The sequence below is a fragment of the Natrix helvetica genome (genome assembly GCF_964273705.1).
Source record: "Natrix helvetica genome assembly, chromosome: Z".
NCBI lineage: Eukaryota > Metazoa > Chordata > Lepidosauria > Squamata > Natricidae > Natrix > Natrix helvetica.
The window spans coordinates 69,357,028-69,384,299 of record NC_138554.1 but is presented as its reverse complement, the minus strand read 5'-3'; the positions used below and the strand labels follow the sequence as shown (position 1 = coordinate 69,384,299).

The window sequence follows — 27,272 nt, the reverse complement described above, 5'->3', positions numbered from 1 at the left end:
TTCATCTTCACCACACTGGTCTTGACAGTCATTGCAAGCAAAATAAAATTATGCAGATAATACCACTGCTACCAAATGATCAGGCAAGTCTCCTCCATTACTTCTCTAGGTTAATTGAATATATGTACTTATTCAGAATATTGTGTTTGAGCAAAACTGAATGTGAGATATACATGAAATAATTATTTACGTAACTGAAACAATTATGCAAAATAATTATGAAAATTTTGTTTCTTGACCCATGTTTATTTCATAAAAGATATCACCTCTTCTATCCTGCTGTAACTCCAAGACGTTCACAGCAGTCTTAGTGTCTCTGTCAAGTCTTTAGCAATTACTACAGTAATTGCTATGCCATGCCAGTTCTTCTTGTTCCTCACTTCAGCAATGTTATTCCAAACTCTTTTAGATCTGTGTGAATAAACATGAATAGGGCTGAAAGGCTGGAATATCCTGATTGGTGACCTTGTGCATTGTTGTTTAGTGAACTTTTGAATCCAGCCATTAATATTCCAAAATAACTGTACATTATGTATAAGGCATTTTTTCTAAATGCTCAGAGAAGATTGAAACAGAAATTCAGATGTGATAGGCATCAAATAGGAAAGTAATGTTTTTGTCTATTTTCCAAGACTCTTTGAAAAGACACAGGCTTGACCTTATTGGATCCTCTGTAAAATCTCAAAATATAATAGTTAATAAGCTTTCTGTCACCCTTCACCTCATCATCATTTAGAGCCAGTTTTCATTTTCAACATTAATTTTTACAGGCATAAATTTTTTAGCTTTTAATTGGATAGTTGTCTTCTGCATAAATATTTTTGGGCAAAGCCTCATTGTGGTCTTCACCATTATGTGTAACTAGCTCTTGGGCAAAGTTTTATGTATATTGCTAAACGACCATTATTACCTCTCCTCATGCCTAAATTGCTGTTGTCCTGCATAGAATATTAAGAAAATATTGAAAATATTAGTGCAAAGAGGTCAACAAAAGACCCACAATAAAATTGCTATGAAAGAAGTCAAAATACAGATTAACTTTGGATGTTGGAGAGACAAAAGCAATAAGAATGAATTGCAAAAAAAAAAAAAAAAAGGGGGGGGGGAGGTCTGGAACAAAAAATGCAAAAAGAGTGGATTGAGAAGCATGGTTTATAAGATGTTTGAGAAAAGGAAGCATACAATTAAATAATCGAAAAAACCAAACTATTGTAAGAAGCAAGATCATTACAATCAGACCAAGGCCTGTATGTTTGAATGAAAATAGAAAATGCAGCTCTAACTGAGAATAATAAAACAGCCAGCTAGTTTATATGTTTTACTTTTTTCTTAGAAATTAGTGTTATTATAATGAATTGGGATTATTTCCCACTATGTTTCTTCCATTACATTATTGTAAATACACTCTTCTTTTTTCAACCAGTTGGTTCCATCACTGGCCATTGGGGGCAAACAGCTGGCCCCCGTGGATCAGGTACACAATCTGGGCGTCCTCCTGGATGCCCGGCTGTCAATGGATGACCATGTGATGGCCGTGGCAAGGGGGGCATTTCACCAGGTTCGCCTGGTGCGCCAATTGCGTCCCCTATTGGACCGGAACGCCCTTCACACAGTCACCCATGCACTTGTGACGTCCCGACTGGACTACTGTAATGCTCTTTACATGGGGCTCCCCCTGAGATGCACCCGAAGGCTGCAGTTGGTTCAGAATGCAGCCGCGCGGGCAATTGTGGGAGTTACTAGGTACTCCCACGTAACACCTCTCCTGCGCGGGTTGCACTGGCTATCTGTGGCTTTTCGGATGCGTTTCAAGGTGCTGACTATCATCTTTAAAGCGCTCCATGGCACAGGACCTAGGTATTTGCGGGATCGCATCCTGCCCCATACATCCCTTCGGCCGATCCGCTCTCACAGAGAGGGACTCCTCCGGGTGCCGTCCACTAGGCAGTGCCAGCAGGCTACGCCCAGGAGCAGGGCCTTCTCTGTGATGGGCCCGACCCTCTGGAATGACTCCCCCCCCCGATATCAGAAACACCACAGATCTCTGCTCCTTCCGTAAGAAGCTTAAAACCCACCTGTTCAATTTAGCCGGCCTGGCCTAATCCCAGTTTAGTCCCTCAAGTCTGTATTTTAAATTTTTAGGGGTGGGTTTTAGGTTGTTTTTAATTTTTATCACTTTGTACAGCCTATTGTTTAATTCGATTTTATGGGAACTTAAGGGTATTTATTTTTGTATATGGTTTTTTAATGAGCTATCTGTACACCGCCCCGGGGGCCCTTCGGGGAGAGGGGGAGGTCTATAAATCAAATAAATCTAATCTAATCTAATCAATAAAATAAAAATATAATTTCTACGTCAGAAAATCCTTTGCCTAAATGTCTCATCCAGTTATCTATTTTTAATATGTCCAACAAGTCTACTGAAGATAAATTCTCTTTGTTTTCTTTCCAACTATGAGTTATAAAGGATTTATAAGAAGAGGATGTGCACACATCATCGTAGATAATATATACTGTAAACCTGTTTTTGTTCTATCTTGATTTGTGCAGACATTGACAGTTTAGAATGTACTTTATTGTTATTCAAATAAAATAAATTTTGCGGACATGAATAGCTAGAATAAAGCTTAAACATTTGAGGCACTAAGGGTTCCCTCGGGTGGTATATGTATCACATAACAAATATTTATCATCATCACAATTAATACAGGTAACGCTAGGGTTACGAGCATTCCGTTAGCGAATGTTTGAAGTTAAGCGATAAGTGCCTCCCAGCGTTTAAGAACAACTCCCGAAATTATGAATGTTGCAGAACCACGGCAGTTGTTCGTTCTTATAAATGACCACAGAAGTTCTGCAACATTCATCCCACCTATCCCACCCCCCATCAAACCATTTGGCAGCAAAAAAATGCGACTGAATGTGTGCATGAACGGCTTGAAGAAGACTTTGGTGATGAAAAGGGAGGTGCTGAAGGTTGCACGCGGCACTCTAGGCCTCACCTCCATAACCCTTTTCAAGCATTGCACATTAATGATTTACATGATAGTCAATTTGTTGATAATGCAGGTATGTGCAGGTTGAGACTGAATGGAATTGTATATATAAAATATTGTAAGTGAGTGGTAAATTATAAGTGCAATTATCTTGCATTAATATATAGCAGAAAGTACTGTATGATTCCCCCTATTGGAATGGTAAATCAACTGAATAAGAGCAAAGAAATTGGGCAACAAAAGCAGAGTTAAAAATCTTATTGTGTAGCTCATGGGCAGTATTTGGCTTTCACTAATTGACCTTCAGACAGACCTTACCAGGGAATAGGCTGGAGATATTACCAGGGAGGTTGGAAAAAAAAATAATCTCAACCAAGGCCACAGCATCACTTTTGTATCATTGCTGAAAAGCCTGCACAGAATTTATGTTGTTACCAAGAGGAGACATTTTACTTTTTAAATTTGTTTTTAAAGTTTTGAACAAGGTTTGTATTTCAGAGAAAGACTGTAAGAAGTCTGTGAACATAATAGTTCAGAATCTCTTTACTCATAAATGTACCCTTCATTCAAAGTTACTCAGTCAACAAAGTTACACTGACAAGTTTAGGGAACTATTGTGTAATTGTATGAAGCAAGAATTTAAATCAGATAAGCTGAAAGAGCATGATACTTTAAAAAACCAGTACAAGTAGTTCTCAAGTTATGACCAGTCCTATAATCATTTGAAATTACGACAGACTTGAAGTTACTTACAACGTGTCTTCCTAGTTATGACTGCTGCACCACCCTGTTTTGGTCCCCCAGCTACCAGCAGAGCTGGCAGCAGACTCAAACAGTGAGGAGGTTGGGGAGGAACTTGGGCCAGTCCTGGAATCTGAGGAAGGCTCTGATGGGTGCTCTGCATCAGAGGCAGAAATGGGGCCAGGGCTATCTGACATTTATCAGCTGCATTCAGAGTCAGATATAAGTGGGGAAGAAGAACAGCTGGATCCTGTTCCAGATGCACACATACGCAGGGCTATCAGGAGAAAGGAATAACTAAGGAACAGGGATTGATTCAGAAGGAAAGACACAAGTGGATGCTGAATGCCCCTCCCATAGGGAATATATAAGAGCAAAAGGGGAATGGTGTTTGCAGGAGACAATTAGTTTGCTTATTATTGTGAAGACTTGTTTATCTGAGTTTGTGCCTCACAGAGACTCCTGGCCAGGTATTTCATTTTACAGCATTGTGACTTAAGCTCTTGGCCTGGCAACTATCCAGGGACTGATAAGGTCTGTTTTTTGCAATTAAACTTGAAAGGCTTATTGCCGGGACTTTTCTGGATGTGAATGCCAGGAATTCAAATTAACCAAATAAAAAGAGGTTTTTTTTTTGCAGGACAAGGAGTCTATTTCGTGATTCTGTTAAGCCTGGGTCAGAACACACTCCTGCATCACTTGATTTCATGCACATGGCAACTGGCTCGTGGCATTCCTATGATTGAATTCTGTAAACTTTTGCCATTTTTCTGTAAAAACTGGCAAAAAATTATATTGTGTGAACTACATTTGGACTTACAATCACATGAATTACTAAATAACCATGCAAATCAATTAATAACTGCAGTGATTTGCTTAATGACTGTAATAAAAATGTGTCATATGATGACTTGACTTAGCACTGCAACAACTAGCATCAAGGCGATACGACAGAATTCCACAGGGCTCTGTGGAAAACATCTAAATCCCCCTGCCCAGGGGTCCATAGAGACCCTAGCCAACCCTATAGGGGTTGAAGAAGAAGAGAGGACACTCTGCGAACCACAGGGAGTCCATAATCAGAACTGCGAGGAGTGATAGATGGCCTGTCAGCTTTGGAAGCCATATTAACACCGGACGCTTCCATGCTTCCACATTCTTGTGCTTGGGAAATTAGGAGGGAAGATTTAGTAGAGGGAATGTAGTTAGACATATAATGTCAGTGGAATGCTGACATGGCCACTACAAACTGTCAGAAGCCCTGGCAGCCAGACTGGAAAGTTAAAAAAAGATCATTGTATTTGTTCTCTGCTTCAAAAGAAAAGTTTTGGCTCTCCCTCAAATTGGATTTAGTTGAGAGTAAGACTAAAGAATAAGAGATGAGATTTTAAACATTTCACCTCCAGATTTGAACAGCAAAGAGGCTTTTAGTCATTAATAAAAAGACATAAAGAGTTTACTATTTTGCTACAAGAAAATGTGGAAGAGATAGAAAGAAGAGACTAAGGCATTATTTGACGTGAAGCCCCTTTTATTAAAATTTTGATTGTAAAAAGGAAAAACGTTAAGCTTTAAAATTAAGGAGTGCCTGGACTAAAATAGAGGAAACAGAACAAGCCCGCCATCTACTGGTACTGGCTGGCAGAGAAAGTGTTTAAGGAGAAAAAGGACTTCTGAATAGACATGACCTTGGGATGTGGATTACAGTAAATGAAACAACAATCTTCTGACACCTGCAACTTGTTTAGTCAGAGACTGAAAGAGCTATGACTGTGCAAAATCAGCAGCTCTCTGGCTTTAGCAGATAATAAATAAGTAAGCAGGTTGCAACTGGAAACATTTTGAATAGAACACTTTTGGACTCCTCCCTTTCTTTTGTTTTTCTTGTTTTCCTTTAAGATTTTTAAAACTTAGAAGTTGTGAAGCTATAAAGACTTGCCAAATCAGGCTGGATTATAAATTACATTAATGGAATATAATTTTTGATATTATAATTGTAGACAGAGAAGAAAAGAAACTAAAATAGTTATACACAACAGTGTCTTGGGACACTGTGAAGATTCTTGGGGACATAGGTGGGCCTAAGTGGATTACAAATAAACTTTGATAGCCTATTTACCAAAGAGGAAAAGGATCAAAGACGACTTGTGAGATATTTTTTGGTTTGCCTTTAAAATTTGTGACAGACATATTTTAGACTCTGTGGACATATTAGGAATCTAATTAATAGTCATATTTATATTATATTTCTACATAAATTCTACACACTATTGTTGTAAAAAAGAAGAAAATAAGGGTGAAAAACTATACTTAAAAGTACTCTTGAACTGATGTATTATAGACTATTTGACAGAAGTGGTAATAAGATAGATAAAGGAATCTAGTAGTGAGAGTGTTACAAAAAGACAAACACACCGCTTGTTGTCATGTGAGACAAGCGCTACTGGGGAGAAATCTGGGAGGGGGGGAAGAAAACAAACTTCTGCTAGGGATGGCCTTCTCCCCCCGCTCCCCCTGATTTCTCCCCAGGAGGGCTCACCTTGCATGGCAACAAGCAGTGTGTGTGTTTGTGTGTGTGTGTGTAACAGGGGCTGGATGAGATCAATCACCTGAGGGGCTGGCAAAGAAGTATTCCCCACTGCGGCGAAAAGGCAGGGATAGTGGCCGGTGCTCATTTCCCTTACTGCTCATCGCTGCTTGCTCCCTTGCCACTTTCAGCTAAGCAGGGCAGGCGGGGCCTGGGCTGCAACCAGCAGGGATGGGGAGGGAATGCTCCGTCCTGCTGGGGCAGTGGCAGCGAACAGTAAGGGAAGCGAATGCCAGCAAGCATCCCTGCCTTCTTCCTCCGAGAGCCGCTTCTTTGCCAGCCTCTCAGCTGATCAGTCCCAGCCAGTCCCCATTACACACACACACACACACACACACACACACACACACACACTTTGCTGCCACGTGAGGCGAGCATTGCCAAGGCGTCCCAGTACCGGGGCTGAAGGAGTGGCGGTGGCAAGGACGGATGGGAAAGGGCTTCCCTCCCTCCCCGCCCAAGCGGACTTCTTGCATGGCTCAAGCCTGCAGCTCTGATGAGGATCCGCGGTCCGGAGTGCTGCCGCTTCCAGTGGGATATATTCTGCCAGGCCCTTGGCGGCATCTTTATGTGGTTAGCTTGCCGCCCCAACAGCAGCTCCTCCTTCTGCTGGAAGCAGAAACACAACAGCCGCTGTTGAGGAAGGGAGGAAGGGGTGGCAGTAACCTGTTCTCGCCACCGCCACCCCTTCACCCCTGGTAATGGCAACTGTTGCGCTGCTGCTTCTAGCCGGGACGCTGCAGGAACTGCTGGCGGGGAGGCGAGCTACCTGCATAAAGACGCCGCCGAGGGCCTGGCAGAATATATCCCGCTGGAAGCGGCAGCATTCCGGACTGCAGATCCTCATCAGAGCCGCAGCCTGGAGCCGTGCAAGAAGCCCACTTGGGTGGGGAGGGAGGGAAGCCCTTGCCGTCCTTGCCACCGCCGCTCCCTCATCCCTGGCGGCTATCACAGTGTCGCATCTGGCTGGTGTGTGAGTGGCTGCAGAGGCCGGCCTTCCCCTTGTGGCTGCCGCTGCTTTTCTGAGGTGCCCGAGCCGGCCAAGCCCTTCGGACTGCAGATGAGCCATGGGCTGGAGGGCAAAGGCCACGCAAGAAGCCCACTCGGGCGGGGAGGGAGGGAAACCCTGACCACAGCTCTGCTCTACTAAGTGACGGCCGGGATCCCCTCTCCACATCTTTTGGCATGCGCGGCCCTTGCTCTTCCTGTTGGTGTTTTTTGCATGCACATGTGCGCCAGGAACTGGATCACCAAACGGCCAACGTGCATGTGCACACTGAAAACAAGATCGTTTTCCTGGCATGCGCACCGGGCGGATCCTCTTCTGTTTTCTGGCACGCCAATGCACATAAAGACCAGCTGGCTGCTGCGCCCGAACCCAGAAGAGCAACTGGTGATGGCTCCGCGTGCCAGGAGAAATGGCTCTGCATGCCACTTCAGGCACACGTGCCATAGGTTCGCCATCACGGATATAGGCTATGTAAGGAGGAATAGACTCTCCAGAGAAGTGCACATTCGGTTCTTGAAAAAAACGACCAGAATGGAAATACTTCAAAAAGCTAGAGGAAAGCCAATGGTATCTAACAAAAAAGAAATAATGATTCTAAAACAGATACTGAGAAGAGTGTGAGACCTAAGAAGAGAATGCCAATTCCTGACAAGAAAATTGATCAAATATGATATACACTTTACCTGAAGGCCTATTGGTGACGGCATGAAGAAAGATATAGGTTAGATTTAATAGATAAAGCGATTGAATTTGATGAACAACATTTTGGCATGAAGGAAGAGAGAGAGAAAATAGATGATGAGTCAAGAAGTATCCGTCAAAGAGGAACCATTATAGCTAAAAGGGAATGAAAGAGAGCAAAAAGAAAGAGTAGAATGGGAAGAAGTTAGAGAAAAAAACAGAGAGAAATAAGAACCACTAGAACTACTAGACCGATCTACAAGTAAAAAGGGAAATCTTCTTTAATAGATTAAAAAACTGAACTTAGATGTGATTTGCCTCCAGGAAGTATATATAAGAAAGGGCCACTATAAACTATTGGAAAACCCCAAAATGGGAAAACTATATGCCTCATTAGCACAGCAGAAAAAAAGAGGGGTGTCCCTCTTCATCAAATAATACATAAAATCAAGACAAATTTACAAAGATGAAGAATTTTGATAGTGGAAGTAATGATGAATTATAAACAAACATTATTAACAGTAATATATGCATTAAATACTAACCAAGAAGTTTTTAAAGAACAATTACACAAAAAAATTACAGAAATAGAATATAATAACATAAGAATATACAAGACGTAGATGTGGATCAAGTATCTGGGCAGACCATAAACCAATAAAAGTAACATGGAAAGGACAAACAAGAAAACCAAGATGGACATTAAAGCAGTCAGTATTGGAAGATAGAATTTATACAGGAAATGGAGAAGGAAATGGAGTTGTTCTTTAAAAAGAATAAAAATGGAGATGGAGAAATGTCCTTGCAAAATGTATGGGATACTGCTAAAGCATATTTCAGGAGACTAGCAATCTCCTATATAGGAAGGAAAAATAAGGAGCAGAAGAAAAGACAAAAGGAATTAGAAGAAGAATATAAAAGATTTGAACTGGAATTACAAGAGAGACCCACAAAAAACGAATGGCAACAATCAAATGGAACTACTAAAACATGAATTAAATATTTTAGAGAAAGAGGAACTGGCACAAAAAATCAAAACAGCCAAACGAAACTCCTTTAAAAAAGCTAGGGAGATGGTTGGCATTTAGACTCAAAAAAGAGAAAGAAAAGAAACTGATACAGAAATTATGAGACAAGACGGGTACAATCTGACACAAAAATGAAGATAAGAAAAAAATAATAGAAGAATTTTATGAAAAACTATATAGCAAAGAAAATATACTAGAAGATAAAATTAAACAATATATGGAAGAAGTCAACCTACCCAAAGTGCCGGACGAAGTAAAAACAATGTTGAGTGAAAGAATAACAATGATGGAGTTAACGGAAGCAATTAAGAGGCAAAAAACCAACAAGACACCAGGACTGGATGGCCTACCGGCAGAATTTTATAAACACCTACAAGAGATCTTAGGCATATCTATGCTAGAAATCTACAATGAAGTATTGTTTGAAGCAAAGATCCCTAAAACATGGACGGAGACAATTATAACCTAAATAAGACTCTGACTTATTACAAATAAAAAACTATAGACCTATATCATTGTTAAATGTATTACAAAATCTATGCCACAATAATTGCAGGAAGACTGAAAAGTTTCCTGAATGACTTCATACATGCAGACCAGAATGGCTGGTCAGAGGCAAATAAGAAATAATATGTGGATGATTCTGACCACACTGGAATATTATGAGATACATTCAGGAAAGCAGATGGCAATAATTTTTCTTGATGTACAGAAAGCTTTTGATAATCTGAACCGGCAGCTTATGTTTTTACAATTAAAATATATAGACTTCGGAAAGAAATTTACTAACATGATTAAAACGATATACCATAATCAAACATCAAAGGTGATTATAAATGGTGACATGACTGAGAATCTCAACATAATAAAAGGCACAAGGCAAGGTTGTCCTTTATCCCCCCCCCTGTTATTTATACTTAGAAGTATAAATAATCTTAGAGGTATTGGACAGGAACGTTAGACATGATAGGGAAATAAAAGGTATGAGAAGTATAAGTTACAGGCCGTTGCTGATACAGTACAATACAATACAATACAATACAATACAATACAATACAATACAATAGCAGGGTTGGAAGGGAGCTTGGAGGTCTTCTAGTCCAACCCCCTGCCTAGGCAGGAAACCTTATACCATTTCAGACAAATGGCTATCCAACATCTTCTTAAAGACTTCCAGTGTTGGGGCATTCACAATGTTCCACTGATTAATTGTTCTAACTGTCAGGAAGTTTCTCCTCAGTTCTAAATTGCTTCTCTCCTTGATTAGTTTCCACCAATTGCTTCTTGTTCTCCCCTCAGGTGCCTTGGAGAATAGTTTGACTCCCTCTTTTTTGTGGCAACCCTTGAGATATTGGAACACTGCTATCATATCTCCCCTAGTCCTTCTTTCTCTTAAGCTAAACATACCCAGTTCCTGCAACCGTTCTTCATATGTTTTAGTCTCCAGTCCCCTAATCATCTTTGCTGCTCTTCTCTGCACTCTTTCTAGAGTCTCCACATCTTTTCTACAACGTGGTGACCAAAACTGAATGCAGTATTCAAAGTGTGGCCTTACCAAGGCATTATAAAGTGGTATTAACACTTCATGTAATCTTGATTCTATCCCTCTGTTTATGTAGCCTAGAACTGTGTTGGCTTTTTTGGCAGCTGCTGCACACTGCTGGCTCATATTTAAACGGTTGTCCACTAGGATTCCAAGATCTCTCTCACAGTTACTACTATTGAGCAAGGTACCACATATACTGTACCTGTGCATTTGGTTTTTCTTGCCTAAATGTAGAGCCTTACTTTTTTCACCATTGAATTTCATTTTGTTAGATAGCGCCCAATGTTCAAGTTTGTCAAGATCCTTCTGTATCTTAAGCCTATCTTCTGGAGTGTTGGCTATTCCTACCAGCTTGGTGTCATCTGCAAATTTGATGAGTTCCCCATTTATTCCATCATCCAAATCATTGATGAAGATGTTGAAGAGTACTGGGCCTAAAACAAAGCCTTGGGGTGCTCCACTGCATACTTCCCTCCATGTAGATGCAGTTCCATTGAGGACTACTTGCTGAGTGCGGTTGGTCAGCCAGTTACAAATCTATTTGGTGATGATGCTGTCCAACCCACATTCTTCTACTTTATCTAGTAGTAAGTTATGGTCTACCTTATCAAATGCCTTACTGAAGTCCAAGTAAATTACATCGACGGCATTCCTCTGGTTCACTAACTTTGTCACTTTGTCAAAGAATGCAATGATTAATCTGGCATGATCTGTTTTTGACAAACCCATGTTGGCTTTTGGCCATTACTTTGTTTACTAGGTATTCGCTAATTCGTTGCTTGATTATCTTTTCCAGAATCTTTCCTGGTATTGAGGTCAGGCTGATAGGTCTGTAGTTTCCTGGATCTGTTTTTTTCCCCTTTTTTTGAAGATGGGAACCACATCAGCTCTTTTCCAGTTCTCTGGTGCTCCAGGATCTCTGAAAGATATAGTTCAGTGGTTCTGAGATCTCATTCAGAACCTGGGGTGTAATCTATCCGGTCCTGGTGATTTGAACTTGTCTAGGGTAGACAGGTGCTCACTTACCATTTTCTTCCCTATTTCAACTTGTGTTTCTAATCCCATTTTTGTGTGCTGTTTTTGATAGGTTGGACTGTTTTATCCCTTTGTATAAAGACAGATACAAAAAATGAGTTAAATAGTTCTGCTTTCTCCCTGTTGCTTGTTACCTTCTTGCCACTTTCTCCCAGAAATGGACCCATTGTTTCCTTAACTTTTTTCTTGGTTTTAACTTGTTGGAAGAAGCTTTTTTTTTGGTTATGTTTTACTTTGTGGCAAACCTTTCTTCCTTTTGAACCTTAGCTTTTCCTCACTTCATCTTTACAGGCTCGGGCTATTTGCTGATATTCTGCTTTAGTTAGGTCCCCCTCTTTCCACTTTTTGTCTTCCAATTTGTCAGAGAGTTCTTTATGCATCCATGCTGGTTTCTTTTGGGAGCTGTTATTTTTCTTCTTCATTGGTATTGTGCTAGACTGGGCTTTTGTAATCTCATTTTTCAAAATTTCCCAAGCTTCATGAGTTGTTTTCCCCTTGAGTATTCTCATCCATGGAATTCTTCCCAAGCTCTCTCTAAGTTTATTGAAATTAGCTCTCTTAAAGTCCAAGACTCTAGTTTCAATTTTTTCTACTACTTGCATAATGTTGAATTCCAATATTGCATGGTCACTTCCCCCCATGGTTCCTGTGGCTTCAATACCTTCTATCATTTCCTCTCTGTTAGTGAGAATTAAGTCCAATATGGCTGATTCCCTAATTCCCTTCTCTACTTTTTGGGAAACAAAGTTGCCTGCTGGGTTTGTTAGGAACCTGTTGGATCTTCCACTTGGTGCAGAATTTCTTTCACAGTTGATGTCAAGGTAGTTAAAATCCCCCATTATTATTGTGGTGTGCTTCCTACATACCTTAGTTAGCTGACCAGCAAAAAGTTCATCTACTTCCTCTGCTTGGTTGGGTGGCCTGTAGTATAGACCTATGGCAATGTCATTTCCCCCCTAACCTTTAATATTGACTCAAATGCGTTCAAGATAGTTCTCATCATTGTTGTGCTCTATTTCTGTAGAGATGTAGTTATTTCTTATATATAGTGCAACTCCACCTCCTCTTTTATTTGATCTATTTCTTTTAAATAATTTAAATCCTTCTATGTTCCATTTGTGGGTTTCATCCCACCAAGTTTCTGTAATGGCAACAATATTGTATCTGCCCCCATTTACTTGAATTTCTAATTCACCCTGTTTATTCCTCATACTCTGTGCATTGGTATAGCCATTTGAGTCCATTTGATGACTTGGTATTTGAGTCCATTTGATGACTTGGTGTTTATTTTAGAAGACCCATAGGAAACAGGATCTAAGTTAATTACAAAGATAGAGGAATATGGGGCAGTTGCAGGTTTGAAAATAAATAAAGAGAAAATGAAAATATTGGTTAAAATTTTACAGATAAACAAAAGGGAATTTACAAGAATGATGAACATGCAAATTGTAAAGAAAGTCAAATATTTAGGGGTTCAATTAACAGCAAGATGTGTATCTCTCAAAGAAGATAATTATGATAACTTTTACTGCCAACTTCATTCTTTGTTCCAACTGCCATTCAAGATGGCTGCGCACATGGAGACTGCCGCTGTGCAGTCTTTTTTCAGTGTATATTGTGGATAATTTCAATTACATAGCATGTAAAGGATGTATGTTTGTGTTTTTATTTTTATAGATATAATGTACACTGAAGATGACATTTAATTTAGTTGTACCATGTGCAATAATAATAAAGTAAACTAACTAACTAACTAACTAACTAACTAACTAACTAACTAACTAACTTAAAGCAGAAATTAAAACACATTTGGAAAATTGGCAAAACTTACAATTGTCTCTATTGGGTAGAATAGCTACAATTAAGATAAAAATTCTACCGAGATTATTGTACCTGTTTTAGACGATCCTAATAAAACGGGGGGGGGGGGGGAGATATTTTTAAGAACTAAATAAGATTATATTAAAATTTGTATGGCAAGGAAAAAAAGCGAGAATAAAATTAAAAACACTACAAGATGTTAAAAATAGAGGAGGTTTTGATCTCCCGGATTGGGAACTATACTAACAAGCATCGACACTGATGTGGGTGAAAGAGTTGGTTAATTTGAGGAATATAAGGCTATTAACACTGGAAGATCATGATCTGCAATTGGGATGGCATGCCTACTTCCATTAGAAATTTCCATTAGAAATTCATTACTGCTAGAATGGACCAAAATCAAAGAGCAACACTACTTGAAGTGCCTCTATAGTTATCGATAATGGAGGTGTGTATATATCCTAATGTCATAAATATGGATAAAATAATAAGATAATTTTATCTTATACTAAACGAAAGGGGAGAATCAAAAACCAAAAAAAGAATTTAAAAGATTAGGGATTGACCTATCATGGTGGCGACAATTACAGATACAATCCAGATATGAAAAAGATAGGAAGGAGTATGGGTTTTATAATGAGCCAAATGAGCTAGACCAGATTCTAATAGGAACATTCCTGTTGGGCATGCTTCCAGGAAATTATAATAAAGGTAACATATATTTAATTTTACATATTCTAACAGCAGCCAGGATTGTATACGCACAGTACTGGAAAAAGATAGAAACCCCAACAGATGATAACGTAATCAAAAAAATTCTGGAATGTGCAGAAATGGGTAGGTTTACTCTAAAAATCAAAGAAAAAGAAGATTCGGAATATTTTATGACATGAGAACTTTTCTACAAATGGTTAGCTGACAGATACAGAGCTTAGATGAGTGGATTTATTTTTTAATATAACTACATAAGAAATAAAAAATGATTAGTAAATATTTTGTTGGTTATATAATTGTTATAATGGAAGATAGTACACTTTTCAATAATGATTGATATTATCGCATATACAGTAATGGCCAAAATTATGGAAGCTTTTTGGAAAAAGTGTATTTTCTAAAACTAGCTAATAACACCACTTTTTTTGGAGTAGTGCCATATAATTATATATCAATGGAAAGATAATTTAATCAAGAATTTAACGCACTAACTTTTATGAAGGATTTGCTATTAGAATAGCTGTTACAGTATAAAGAAGAAAAGTGAAACACATAGAAAAAATGAGATATACAAAAAGTATCACCATAGAAAGAATGCGATATATAAAAATTATCACGTCAGTTAATACTTAGTTGGGTAACCTTTAGCATCAATTACAGTTTTACAACATCTTCCCATGGAGTGAACTAAGTCTTTTAGTTCTGCAGCGGTTATAATGTGAAACCAAGATCGATCGATTGCTTCTATTGACTGGGTTTTATTGCTGTGTCACTTCTGATTAACAAGTTTTTTTAGTCAGCTCCATAGATTTTCAATTGGGTTAAGGTCTGGACTATTCCCAGGCCATTCCAGTGGAATATGATTATCTTGAAACTCCAGAAAAAAAGTGGTGTTATTAGCCATCAAACCTCAAAAATACACTTGTCCCAAAAGGTTTCCACAATTTTGGCCACTATGTATGTCTAAATGCACATGATTATAATGATTATGATGATGTTTATATTTTAACACATTGGACACCTAGAACACACACTATTCAATATAGAAACAAAAATTGTGATATAAAACAATAAAATATATTAACAACTCGTCGCCAAAATTCCAGGGTCAATTGTGGTCACAGGTTGAGACAACGTCCCTTCCAACTCTGTTAATCTGTTAAAGGGTTCAAATCCGTCTCTAGTGCAGACACTCACTGGATCACTGTCTATTAGACCAACTTACTCCATAGATTGACTGTGAGGTAAACTTTAGAAGAGGCTTTTGTGTAGATATGAATTTAATTAATTTAAATGTTAAGCTAACAATTGAAAAGCAAAATATAAACCATTGTTTTTTCTACTCACTAATCCAAGATCTCAATGATCTTTTCATTGTCATGTAGTTTCCAGAAACAGCTATTTGTATTAAAGATATTAATATAGTTACATAGGCTGCATTAACAAGAATAGAATCAAGATCACTTAAAGTGTTACTTCCGCTTTATAATACCTTGTTAAGATCACACTTGGAATATTGGATCCAGTTTTGGTCACCACAATATAAAAAAGATGTTGAGATTCTAAAAAGAGTGCAGAGAAGAGCAACAAAGATGATTAGGAGACTGGTGGCTCAAACATATGAAGAATGTTTGCAGGAATTGGATACTTCTAGTATAGTGAAAAAAAGGACTAAGGGGTGATATGATAGCAGTGTTCCAATATTTGAAGGACTGCCAGAAAGGAGAGAGCATCAACCTATTTTCCAAAGCACAAGAAGACAAGAAAAGAAACAATGGCTGGAAACTAATCAAGGAAAGAAACAACCTAGAACTAAAGAAACATTTTCTAACAGTGAAAACAATAAACCAGTGAAATGGCTTGCTTTCAGAAATTGTGAGTGTTCCATCATTGGAGGTTTTTTAAAAAAGACTTGGTAGCCATTTGTCTGCAATTATATAGAGTTGCTTGCTTGAGAAAGTGATTGGACTAGAATGCCTCCAAGGTCCCTTCCAGCTCTATTATTCTGTTAGATGTATTAACAGAAATTTTATTTTTTTGCTATAGAACAGTTTGTATTCTAAAGAAACTTTATGACTTTATAGGGTCCAAGTTAACATCAACATCTGACTGGTATATAGGTAGAATCTAAATGATGGGCAGCCTACAAGTTTAATAAATAAATAAGAGGAAAATGTGACATAGCTTAAGATAGCAGAATAGATGTAGTAATACATATATAACAAAAAATCTCTTATGGAATATAGCTAATCAGGAAAAGCAATAATCGATTTCAGATAATATCCATCGTAAAATGAAAATTAAAGTGACATGTCCAGGCAGTCCCAGGAGTGACAATTGATTGGAAGCCCCTCCCCTCATCTCTTTAAACTAGTCGTGAATCAAACTTTTCTAAGTACATAACTGCTGCCTTTTGAACATTGACTTAGTCCTCTTAGTCACAGATATCTGTGACTATAAAAACTAATAGAAAAATTCCCATTGATAAAGGAGACAGTAAACTGTGTGTTGATTTAAACAATGTCTGAGGCTATTGGTGGGTGATAGCATAGATGACTAATATAAAAAATAATAGCATAACTTTCCATGATTGTTTTAAACTGATAAACAAGTGGAAATTGTGTGGGTTTTTTTTTCCAATTAATCAAAATTTCTGAATTTTTATTATGAAAAAAAAATTTCAGTGAAGAAGGGAGTGGGATTTCAGTTGCGAAAAATGAAATTTTCTGAAATCAGCCTGTTTTTATTACAGTATAATAAAATAACAGTATTACAGCATTATAGAGAACAGAATTCATGATTTTAAAAGAAAAAGAACCTATTTTTTTTAAAAAAGTAAAGATATACTTCAGCTAATCAAATTACACTTTCCTTAGAAATGTGTCCTGTTTTTTTTAAAACTGAATTTCTGTTGAACACCCATGCACTGTTTCTTAGTGATAATAAGTCATTTGCGTTTATCTGAAGATTAAAGTATGTAGGATTATCTCTAGGACACAGAAAAAGTAGATAAAGTCGGGAGTCAACTCTGAGTAATGTTACTTTCGTTAGTAACTCTCATATCTTCTGTATGTAGGAAAGGCATATTTTGTGACCTGCCTACATCAATTCAAAAGAAGATCCCACTCTATTTATCCCAGGTATGTACTTCTATCCATGTTTTTATGTTTCTTCTTGGACCACTTGATTTTTTTTTAAACTATTGCCTCACCTTCTCCAGCGAATCGCTGACAGAGTGGAGGAATGGATGGAATATTGGAGAGGCCAAAATAGACAATTATTTGTGGACTGATATCTTTTACTTACTGTGCATGCTACTGGCCATTTAGCCCAATTTTCCTCACACATATGAGGAATTTAATGAATAAAAATATTTTGCATCTTTTAGAAGGATGATGGGTACCATTTAGGTAAGCTGAGCAAATTAAAATAGTTCCATAGAATCTTTTATATACCTGCTTATAAAGGCTATTCAGAAAATAAATAGAAACTGTTCTTATTCATTTCACTCTATGTAAATTGACAGGAAAGGGGGTACTAAATTAAAAACAAAAGATTTTTATAGACAAAAATACTAAAGAGAGAAAAGTACTAACAAGCTTATGAAAAGATGAAAAAGCCTAGACAATGTGGTAATTACAGTTCTGCATTTTCACCATTAAAAGCAAATGATTGCATTTGCCTGAATTGTATCTCTTGCTCAAAAGCCAGTTACTTCTTTATAATATTTTTTAATATTTCTTTCTCTTCTCCTTTTTCATCTAGAATTGGCAATGTTTGGGACAGTAGTGATTGGAATTGGAATTGCTGGATCTGTACGAATCAGAGATTTGCTAAATCCTTTGCCTTCCAGTCCTGTTGAGCACCTTAAATTATTGGGATTTGTTTCTAGGTGAGAGGAGCCCTTTTATTTTATTTAACAAGATATATTGTAGTCAGACAAATATACGTCTTGTCTTGACTATGAAGTCCCATTGTTTTTAAACACTATGGCTTTATTCTCATTTCCTATTTGAAATGGTAACATCCATTTCAGAATCAGAATATAATGTCAGAATTCAGTGAGTTACATGGCATAACACATAGTTGTTAAGCAATATGATTCATTTAATGCAAATGCCTGAATATTTAAACTCTTGCAATTCTATATATAAATCACTATTGAGAACATTTCTGCTAGAAGTCACAAATCTTATTTTTCCATACAAATATTTGTAATATATTTCTCAATGAATGAGGACAATTGCATTTTTCAGTTATTAAGCTAATTTACTCCAAATATTGAAGATTAATAGTATGCAAACAAAGTCAAAATTCATAACCTTGTTTTAAATTTGGAAAAGTTGCTTTGGTTTTTGAACTGTTCTACACTTTTTCAATGTTGTAATACCCTTTTATAAGGTCAAAACATTTTCAAAAATGTTGAAATAATCAATTTCAAATCCAGAGCAACTTTTTTTCAAACTTGATGCAACTGTTTAAGTTGCCACTGTTTTGCTATAGTAATCAAGCTGCCTTCCAATTTTAATGCTATTTAGCCGTGATGGTAAACCTAAGGAGTGCCTGCCTGCCCTCCCTGCAGGCTCACCAGCCATCACCCCAACCCAGCTCCACCATGCATGCTTGTGCCAGCCAGTTGGTCTTCAGGTCTCTGCTGCGCATTCGTGAGGGATGGGGCCTTCCGAATCTCTGCAAATTTCCCCTCCCCAGCATGCCCTACCTTTCTCCTCCATTTCTGCCCCCGCACCAACCTCGAAGCCAAAACAGGGCATGGGGGCACCACATGAGGGCCCCCTGCATCCCATTTTGCCTGTGGAAAGTCTCCTGCACCATCGTTGAAGCCAAAACCAGGCGCAGAGGGATGCATTCACTGGGGTGCTCGCATTGCATTTCGAGAGTTGGGGTACATGAGCATGCATTCATGCATGCGCACACTCATTTTGGGCACTTGGCACCAATAAGTTAACCATCACTGCTATATAGAATAAGAGAGTCTTTTTCTTAAGGTTAGTTGTGAAGTCCTCCCAGAAATAATTCCATAACCTGAGAAGTACTGTATATTGTAGAAAATTTATTCCTTATTAATATTTTAATCTCATACAGTGTATGGATCAGAAAAGGATTTTGAAATTGAGTAGGCCATAGAAAGAAGCATTAATTCACTATATTATTAGTGAGCAAAGTTAACATGCAAAATTAACAACCCATTGAAACCATACTTGAAAGACAATTTCTGTTAGGACTTTCTAGATCTGATCATGAAGATGTTAATACTTCTTCTCCTGCTGCTGTTTTATAATCTGGAAATTCTGAGGGAAATCTTTCTTTTGCTTTCTTTTTCTGCTAAAACTAGAAGATTTCTAGGTGATGTTTATCAAGTCAAGCAAATTAGTCTGCAAGAAGCTCTAGACAATCCGGAAGTCCATGCTGCCATCATCAGTACAGATAACCAAAACCATAATGAGAGTGTAAGGTATTGCCTTTTGAATTCTTAATATCAAATTGCCATTAGAATGTTTGTTGATTAGTTGCCATTCTAAACAGCAAGATAGCCAAGGGGAAAATCAAAATTTTAAAAATCACAGAAATAATATAGACAGGCCTACTGTTAAGGAAGAGTAAATTGTTGTTTATTTGCACATTTTTTATGACTTTCCAGAGAATCTGGGCCTTTTATAGCTTTCAAATAGTTACTGTCTACATAGTTGACAATTACTATCCATTTAAAGATTTGAAATAGATTTAAAATGAAAAATAGTTAGGTGGGGTTGTTTTATTATTTGCGTATAGATGTATGTGCTTGTGCATACATTTTTAAAAATCTTATTTTCATTCATTTTCATTCATTCATACAGATTTTTTTGTCTACTGGAAACCAATATAGAAGCCGCTAACATTTTCTGCATTATCAAAGTGATGATAATTTAAATTGATAACTAGGCATCCATCAGTTACATTTTAGAACCAAATTAAGCTTTACATTCAGATGCAAATCAAATATCAGAATATTTAAATCCCAGCATTCAAAATTATGGAAGTGAGAAATATGCATGCATCTTATTGGGAACTGCTTTCATTATCTACATATATATAGTATTTAATTAGTATAAAGTGAATATTGGTGCATCCTTTATAGTATCTATAGTTGTGGCTTTAAATATTTACTTAGGGGAAGGCCAAAATGTGCTTTAGATATGATAAGGCTTTTCCAAGACTGCTGATAATAATTGGGGGATATTTATACACTGCTTTCATCTTCCTAATAGAAGTATAAAATATGAAATTCTTTCTTTTCTATAAGGACGTTGCTAGAGGCTGGCAAGCATGTCCTTGTTGAGTACCCTTTGGCGTTGTCTGCAAAAATAGCTCATGAACTTTGGGAGTTGGCAGAGCTGAAAGGTAATATATAATACAGAATGCACATCTATTGTTTAAATGTTGATGCTCAAGTTATTGTTTTCCATCTCCTCTTCCCTCTCCCATCAAAGTCAGAATTGTTTCCCTGTGCGCTGCTTGGAGGGTCCAAGCATGGGTTAAATTCAGTCTATTCGCACAAGGACTGAGTTAATTTTCTTAACCACGCCTCCCCTCCTCATTGAGGGCCAGTTTAAAAACTCAGTCCAGCCCAGTTTGGATGCGTGTTTGGGGAGCTCCTTAGTGCTTGTGTAAATAGACTGGGACTCTCCATCAGTTAGCATAGGAATTTTTTATTTTTGTCCTTTGCTGTCAGTTAGCTGAAGTTCCTTTACCTTTAAAATTGCTGGTGAGGATTTTCATGGCTTTTTGGCTCTGCGCTGTTGATGGAGCTTGCAATTCAGCAGCTGCTAGTGGGCGCAGGGGAGGTAGGAGGCTTCCTTTTTTTCCCTGGCTGTCATTTTCCATCTAACTGCTCTCCCGGACTTCTCGTTGGAGGCTCTGGTTTGCGCCCAACAGTTCCCTCATCACCCAAAAAGTGTGGCGGCCATTTTAAAAAATGTTTTCTCATGTTTTTCTTCCTTGGCTGTCTCTACTTGCCGCGCTTCCCTCCCAGCCAGCAGATTGCCGCGAGGGAGTGTGTGGCCTTAGTTTTGGACTCCAGCAAGGCCTCCTTTCTCAAGAAGATTACCATCGGGAGGCTTAGGAGAACTTTGGCCTGCCGGGTCTTACTCCTGTCCTCAGGACATATCTGCAGGGTGCACCGCAGCTCACAATAAGTGCCGGTGTCAGGCATACTGAAAACAGAGAATTCTTCAGAGCAGATACAGAGCTCAGTGCTGGCTTCATCCCCAGCTGAAAACCACCATGGCCGGCGAGATGGGAGGGCTCCAGAAGAACAGCAAGGCCACTCATCAAAATGCAGTAGGCCAGACCCCCCTTAGTTGGAGGAGGGCAGGAAGGGCACCAAGGGGAAGGAGATTACCAATCCGAGAGGGGGCAAGGCGTTATCCAAGGCTGAGGCCCACAGACATAAGGCCCTTGAAAAGACCCGAAGACTCTTTCTTCTGGGCAACCATCTCGGGTTTCAAGCCCAGTACCCCAGATGCAGGAGGTCATCTCTCATCCCTCTACATGAAGGGACATCTCCCCTTCACTGGTGGATGAGGGATTCTAGGGTTCTTCTCCTGCAGCCTCCCTGGGCTATCCTGGCTCTTCATCCATGAGAAATTATGCCGCTTTGTCTGCTCCATCATAGAGGAGGATCTGCGACCCTCAGGGCATGCAAGCAGGGGCAGGTCAGGTGGCTCAAGGCCCTCTGAAGATCAGAGTACCAATCTGTCCACTGAAATGCAGAGGGTCATAGAACAGGCTATTAAGAGGGGTAGTGCAGCTGGCCTTCGTGAGAAGTGCCACGCATCCAAAAGCTCCTCTGCCAGGCCTACCCAGAGGTCAGACCAGGGGGGTCAGGTACAGGGACCTCCTTCTCCAGGGACGTCCATCACCACGGAGAAGTCCGTTTTAGAAGAGGAGAACATAGGGGAGCAGGAGTTCTCTGAAGATGAAAACCCTCCCCCTGATAAGCCTGCATTCACAGGATTGTTCAGGCCTTTGCTTTTCAGGTTTATATTATATTGCACAAGGCAAAGGCTTCCACCCAATTGGGCAATCCCAGCCAGGGGATGGCAGCCCCCTCTGGATTCCAGAATCCAAAAGAGGGTCTATTCAGGGAGAACGCTCCAGCGAAGGACCTGGTTCCGTGCCAGAATTGTTCATGAACGTGGTTCAGCGCCAGTGGGCACAGCCCGGTTCACTAACCAATCCTAGCGGGGCTGACAAGAACCTGTATTCCATTGAAAGTAATTTAGAGGACATATTGAAGCTTTTGCAGGTGGATGCCCCAGTTATCTCTCTCACTTCCAATTCTGTACTGCTGGCTGATCTCCTTGAAGGGCTCAAAGCTCAAGACAAGAAGGCAGAGAAGCCTGCCACAAAACCCACCAGGCGGCCGCCTAGTCCATCAAGGCTTCCACCTCAGCATCGTTTTTTACTCAGGCCTCGCTGCTCTGGCTGAGACAGTTGAGATCGAATCCTCCCATGGAAGGTTCCAGATGGAAGCATGACCTTAACAAAATCATTGCAGCTCTTGAATACTCAGTTGATGCTTCTCTCAATGTAATGTTATCCATTTAGAACCTAAGCATCTATATCCTTAATGGATTAAGTTCTATTCATATACTGAATAGGGATATTGCGTTACTGAGTGAATCTCGAAATTCTAATCAAATTTTTCATTTTGGAATTGAGAACTTTGTAATGTAGAGTGTAGGAGAGCCAATTTGGTGTAGTGGTTAAGATATGAGGTTAGAAACTGGGAGACCATGCATTGTAGTCCTTCCTTTGGATCAAAGCCAGTTGCGTGATTTTGGATCAGTCACTTTCTCACAATTCAAGGAAGCAATGGCAAATCACATCTGAAAAATCTTGTCTAGACAACTGCAGAGATTTGTTAATGCAGTCTCAGAGTATACATTCTAGGACAGTACTATTATACTTCTATTTGATTCTTTATGAATAGTTGAATAAAAATGAGAATTTTCTTTTTCTTCCTCTCAACATGGCATCTTGATGCAGGACAACAGCATCTATAACTAGTTCCTGCTTCTTTCCTAAAAGTTATTAGTATCTTATCTGAAGAGTTATGGCTTTCGCAATTGGGAGACAAGAAATTAAATATATATAATTTCTTTCTTATATAACCTTCCACAATACAATCAATGTACTGATAACTCTTCTTTTGGGATGTTCTGCTGTTCTTAAATATTAATTGCTTTGTGATCATAACAAATAACCTGTGCAAATATAAATTGGCTCAATGGCAGGCAAGATCCTCCATGTGGAACATATTGAACTACTATCAGAGGAATACAAACAACTGAAAAAAGAGGTATCAGGAAAGGAGCTTGTGAAGGGAACATTACATTTCACAGGTTAGTTATTAGAGATCCTTTGATTTCATATGTCTGATGAGTTACCTTAATTTGAAAAATATTTTTATATCTAGGTTTGTGTCATGAATGGATTAAGTCATTTCATACTAGACCTAGAAAAAGGGGTGGTTGGAAGATATTTTGAAAAGTGTTTATTGTGAACATAAAGAAAATGGAGGTTCAGCCCTTTGAAGACAACTATGCCCTTTGTCTGCTATGAAACAATATTCACAAGGAGAACCACGAAAAGCATGATCTTCTGTATTCCTCAATTATAGCTTAAAGTACCACAGTTCAATCTGCTACTTGTATATATGTCAGAGGTAGGCTTCTACCAGTTCGGACTGGTTCGGCCAAATAAGTAGTAACTTGGCGGCCTGGGTTGCTGGAACTGGTAGCGACCCAGGCCTGCCACACCCCCGAACCAGTTCCCTGGTCACTTACCCCACCTACCTGCCCCACCCAATCACTCACCTCGCAGGCAGCTTTCCTCCCTAAGCTGCCACTTGGTGTCTGCCCTGCACCCCAACTGAGCTGCCTCCTCCTGCCTAGAGGTAAGTTTCGCTAGCCTCCCCTTCCCTGGAGCTTGCTGCCCCCCCCCCCGGGCTTGCAATCTTCCCTTCCCCCCTGCCCCTTCCAAGATCTCCATGAGCCCCATTTTAGTTCCCAGAGGGCTTCAGGGAGGCCTGCCACGCCCAAAATAGGGCTCTGGGTGTCCCCACACTCATTTTGGCTCCAAAGGAGCTTCAGAGAGGCCTGCTAGGCCCACAATAGGCCGTGGGGGTACCTAGCAAGTCTCCCTACAGCCCCCTGGGAGCAAAAACGGACTTCAAGGGAGAAAGAAAGAAAAAAATTCTCACCATTTGGAGATTCCCAAGTGCACGGAGCAGGTGACTTTAAGAATTGAAATTCAGCTCCCAGAATTCAGCTCTGTTGGCTGGAGAATTCTGAGAGTTGAAGTCCACAAGTCTTAAAGTTGCCAAGTTTGAAGACCTCTGGCATGGAGCTTGAGTTGAGAGGTTATTGAAAGTGTGGCTGACTATCCTTGCTCAGGCTAAGCTAATCAATAGTGGAACTCTTAAGAATGTCAGATGATCAATGGGCATGTTCTCAGTTTCAAAATGTCTGGCTTTTCTTCCTCCTACCAATACAATACAATACAATACAATACAATGCAATAGCAGAGTTGGAAGGGACCTTAGAGGTCTTCTAGTCCAACCCCCTGCCTAGGCAGGAAACCCTATACCATTTCAGACAAATGGCTATCCAACATCTTCTTAAAGACTTCCAGTGTTGGGGCATTCACAACTTCTGGAGGCAAGCTGTTCCATTGATTAATTGTTCAAACTGTCAGGAAATTTCTCCTCAGTTCTAAGTTGCTTCTCTCCTTGATCAGTTTCCACCCATTGCTTCTTGTTCTACCCTCAGGTGCTTTGGAGAATAGTTTGACTCCCTCTTCTTTGTGGCAACCCCTGAGATATTGGAGCACTGCTATCATGTCTCCCCTAGTCCTTCTTTTCATTAAACTAGACATACCCAGTTCCTGCAACAGTTCTTCATGTTTTAGTCTCCAGTCCCCTAATCATCTTCGTTGCTCTTCTCTGCACTCTTTCTAGAGTCTCCACATCTTTTCTACATTGTGGCGACCAAAACTAAATGCAGTATTCCAAGTGTGGCCTTACCAAGACATTATAAAGTGGTATTAACACTTCATGTGATCTTGATTCCATCCCTCTGTTTATGTAGCCTAGAACTAGAATTCCTGGGGCTTGACTTTTTTTTTTTTTTCAGAAAATTTTATTGGTTTTTTAAAAACATTTATAAGGAAAAGGGTAGGTGGAATGGTATACAAATTTTGGCAGTTGCAAGTGTGGCAGACGCCCCCCTCCCTCCAAACTCATAAGATACATCTATGTATAAAACATTAATACAAAATCATATAAAATCAGCATATTAATTCTAAGAAGAAATTTCAATCAGCTTATATATTATGATATATAATCTAGATATAATTTCATTATTACTTTCGGTTTGTTTATAACAGTGTGATTTTCTTATTCATTTTTGTGATCTGAGCTTTCTTGGTGTTGCCCCTTCTCCCCCCGCTGGCAGAGCTCCGGCCCCTCCCGTGTCCTGTGTGACCGTTGAAGAGTCTTCTGTTTTTTCTAGGTTCGCTTTATTTTTTTCCATAAAGGCCTGAGCCTCTATGGGTGTATTGATTCTGATTCTTGTCTCCTCCCAGAATATCAACATCCCTTCAGGCATCAACCATCTAAACCATACCCCTTTCTGGTATAATTTATTCACCAATTGCGAATAGTTTTTTCTTTTCTCCCTAATTTTTTTTGGGATCTGCTTCAAGATGGTTATCTCCCTATCGTGATATGTCAATGCTTGCCCCCTTTGTACACCCAGAATTATGTCTCTTGTGCTTTTCCTAAGAAATTTGATATGGACCTCCCTGGGTACATTGTGTGTTCTGGCATATGCTGAATTCACTCTATAGACCAGGTCTATCTCCCATTCCATCTGTTGTTTATCTTTGTGTATATATTCAGCTAAGATATTAGCCATAATGTCCCTTATGTTTTCCCCATCTGCTTCTATAACATTTTGAAATCTAAGATAAAAGGACATTCTCTCAAATTCTGTTTTCATTTGTTGGATATCAAGTTCTTTGTTACCCTTCTGCAGAGCTTCTACCCCCCCCTCGCCTCCGCCACGCCACCCTCCACAATGTCCAGTCTCTGTGAGTTCTTATAAATTTGGACTTGATTCTCTTTAATTTCTTCCTTCATTTCCTTTAATTGTTTCTTAATTTCTTCCTGGCCCTGTATGAGTTGCTGAAGCATTTGTTGCAAATCCATCTCTATGCTCTTAGGTTGCATCAGTTCTGTAATCTTTGACTGTGTAGCAGGACTGGATGTTGCAGATGTTGGTGCAGAGGTAGCAAAGCCAGGTTTTCCAGGTGGTGGTCTTTTTGGAGACATAGTTTAAAGACAGAGAAATCAGTCAGTGTAGAGACTGGACAGCTGGAGAAGTAGAGCAGGCAGATGAGTCCAGGAGGCAGAAGGTCCAAACAGATGGGAGTTTCTTTAGTCAGTCTAACAATAGAGAAAAATTTTCTCTCCAGAAAGTTCAAAGAATAGCAATCCACAAGAGATTCTTCTGGGTGACACGGAGACAAAGACCGGAAGCCTGAATTTTAAAGGTGGAGTCAGGTTTCACAGTTCATGAAGACAACGGAAGTGTGCCATCTTGCCCTGCCAGCTTTGGGCTCAGAGGCATAATAAAGTTTAAAAAGTTCAGAAAATTCTCAGTTCACCCATATATTCTGGAACTAAATCCAATGAAAGTCACTTTTACAGGGGTGAGGCATCATTAGTTGGCTCTCCCCCCTCCTCCTTCCCCTGGGGGAGGAAGGAAAATCTTCTCAAGCCGCTTGTCCAAGAGGGGGGGAAAGTCCCCCTCCCTCTAGCCGCACCTCCAGCAAGAGTCCAAAAGCTTAACTTTTAAAATCGCTGAAAAGTCCATCAATTCAAAAGAAAGGGAATGAAGAAGGCCTCTCACCATACCGCCGCTGCTTCCTTCAATAGTGTGTTGTCCGATCGGCATGGAGCGAGACGCAGGCGCGCCCTCCGATACTGCTCCCTCGGCAGGACGCCTCTCCGGGCGTCCTGTGCCCCCCCAGAGCGGGGGAAGCCCACCGG

General features: G+C 39.5%; 1 protein-coding gene across 2 annotated transcripts in view; it reads left to right on the top strand.

The window, feature by feature from the left end:
• The window catches only part of BLVRA (biliverdin reductase A), a 46,354-nt gene that overhangs the window by 11,546 nt on the left and 7,536 nt on the right, over positions 1-27,272 (top strand). Inside the window, exons 1-6 of one of the 2 annotated variants that reach the window (XM_081971055.1) lie at positions 2,692-2,710; positions 17,235-17,298; positions 17,924-18,050; positions 19,512-19,631; positions 20,460-20,557; positions 23,455-23,562. In XM_081971055.1, the coding sequence (XP_081827181.1) occupies positions 17,932-18,050; positions 19,512-19,631; positions 20,460-20,557; positions 23,455-23,562 (445 nt within the window). In that variant the 5' untranslated portion in view covers positions 2,692-2,710; positions 17,235-17,298; positions 17,924-17,931. Of the gene's footprint in view, positions 1-2,691; positions 2,711-17,234; positions 17,299-17,923; positions 18,051-19,511; positions 19,632-20,459; positions 20,558-23,454; positions 23,563-27,272 lie in introns of those variants that run through there. The other variant, XM_081971054.1, reaches the window with a different exon arrangement.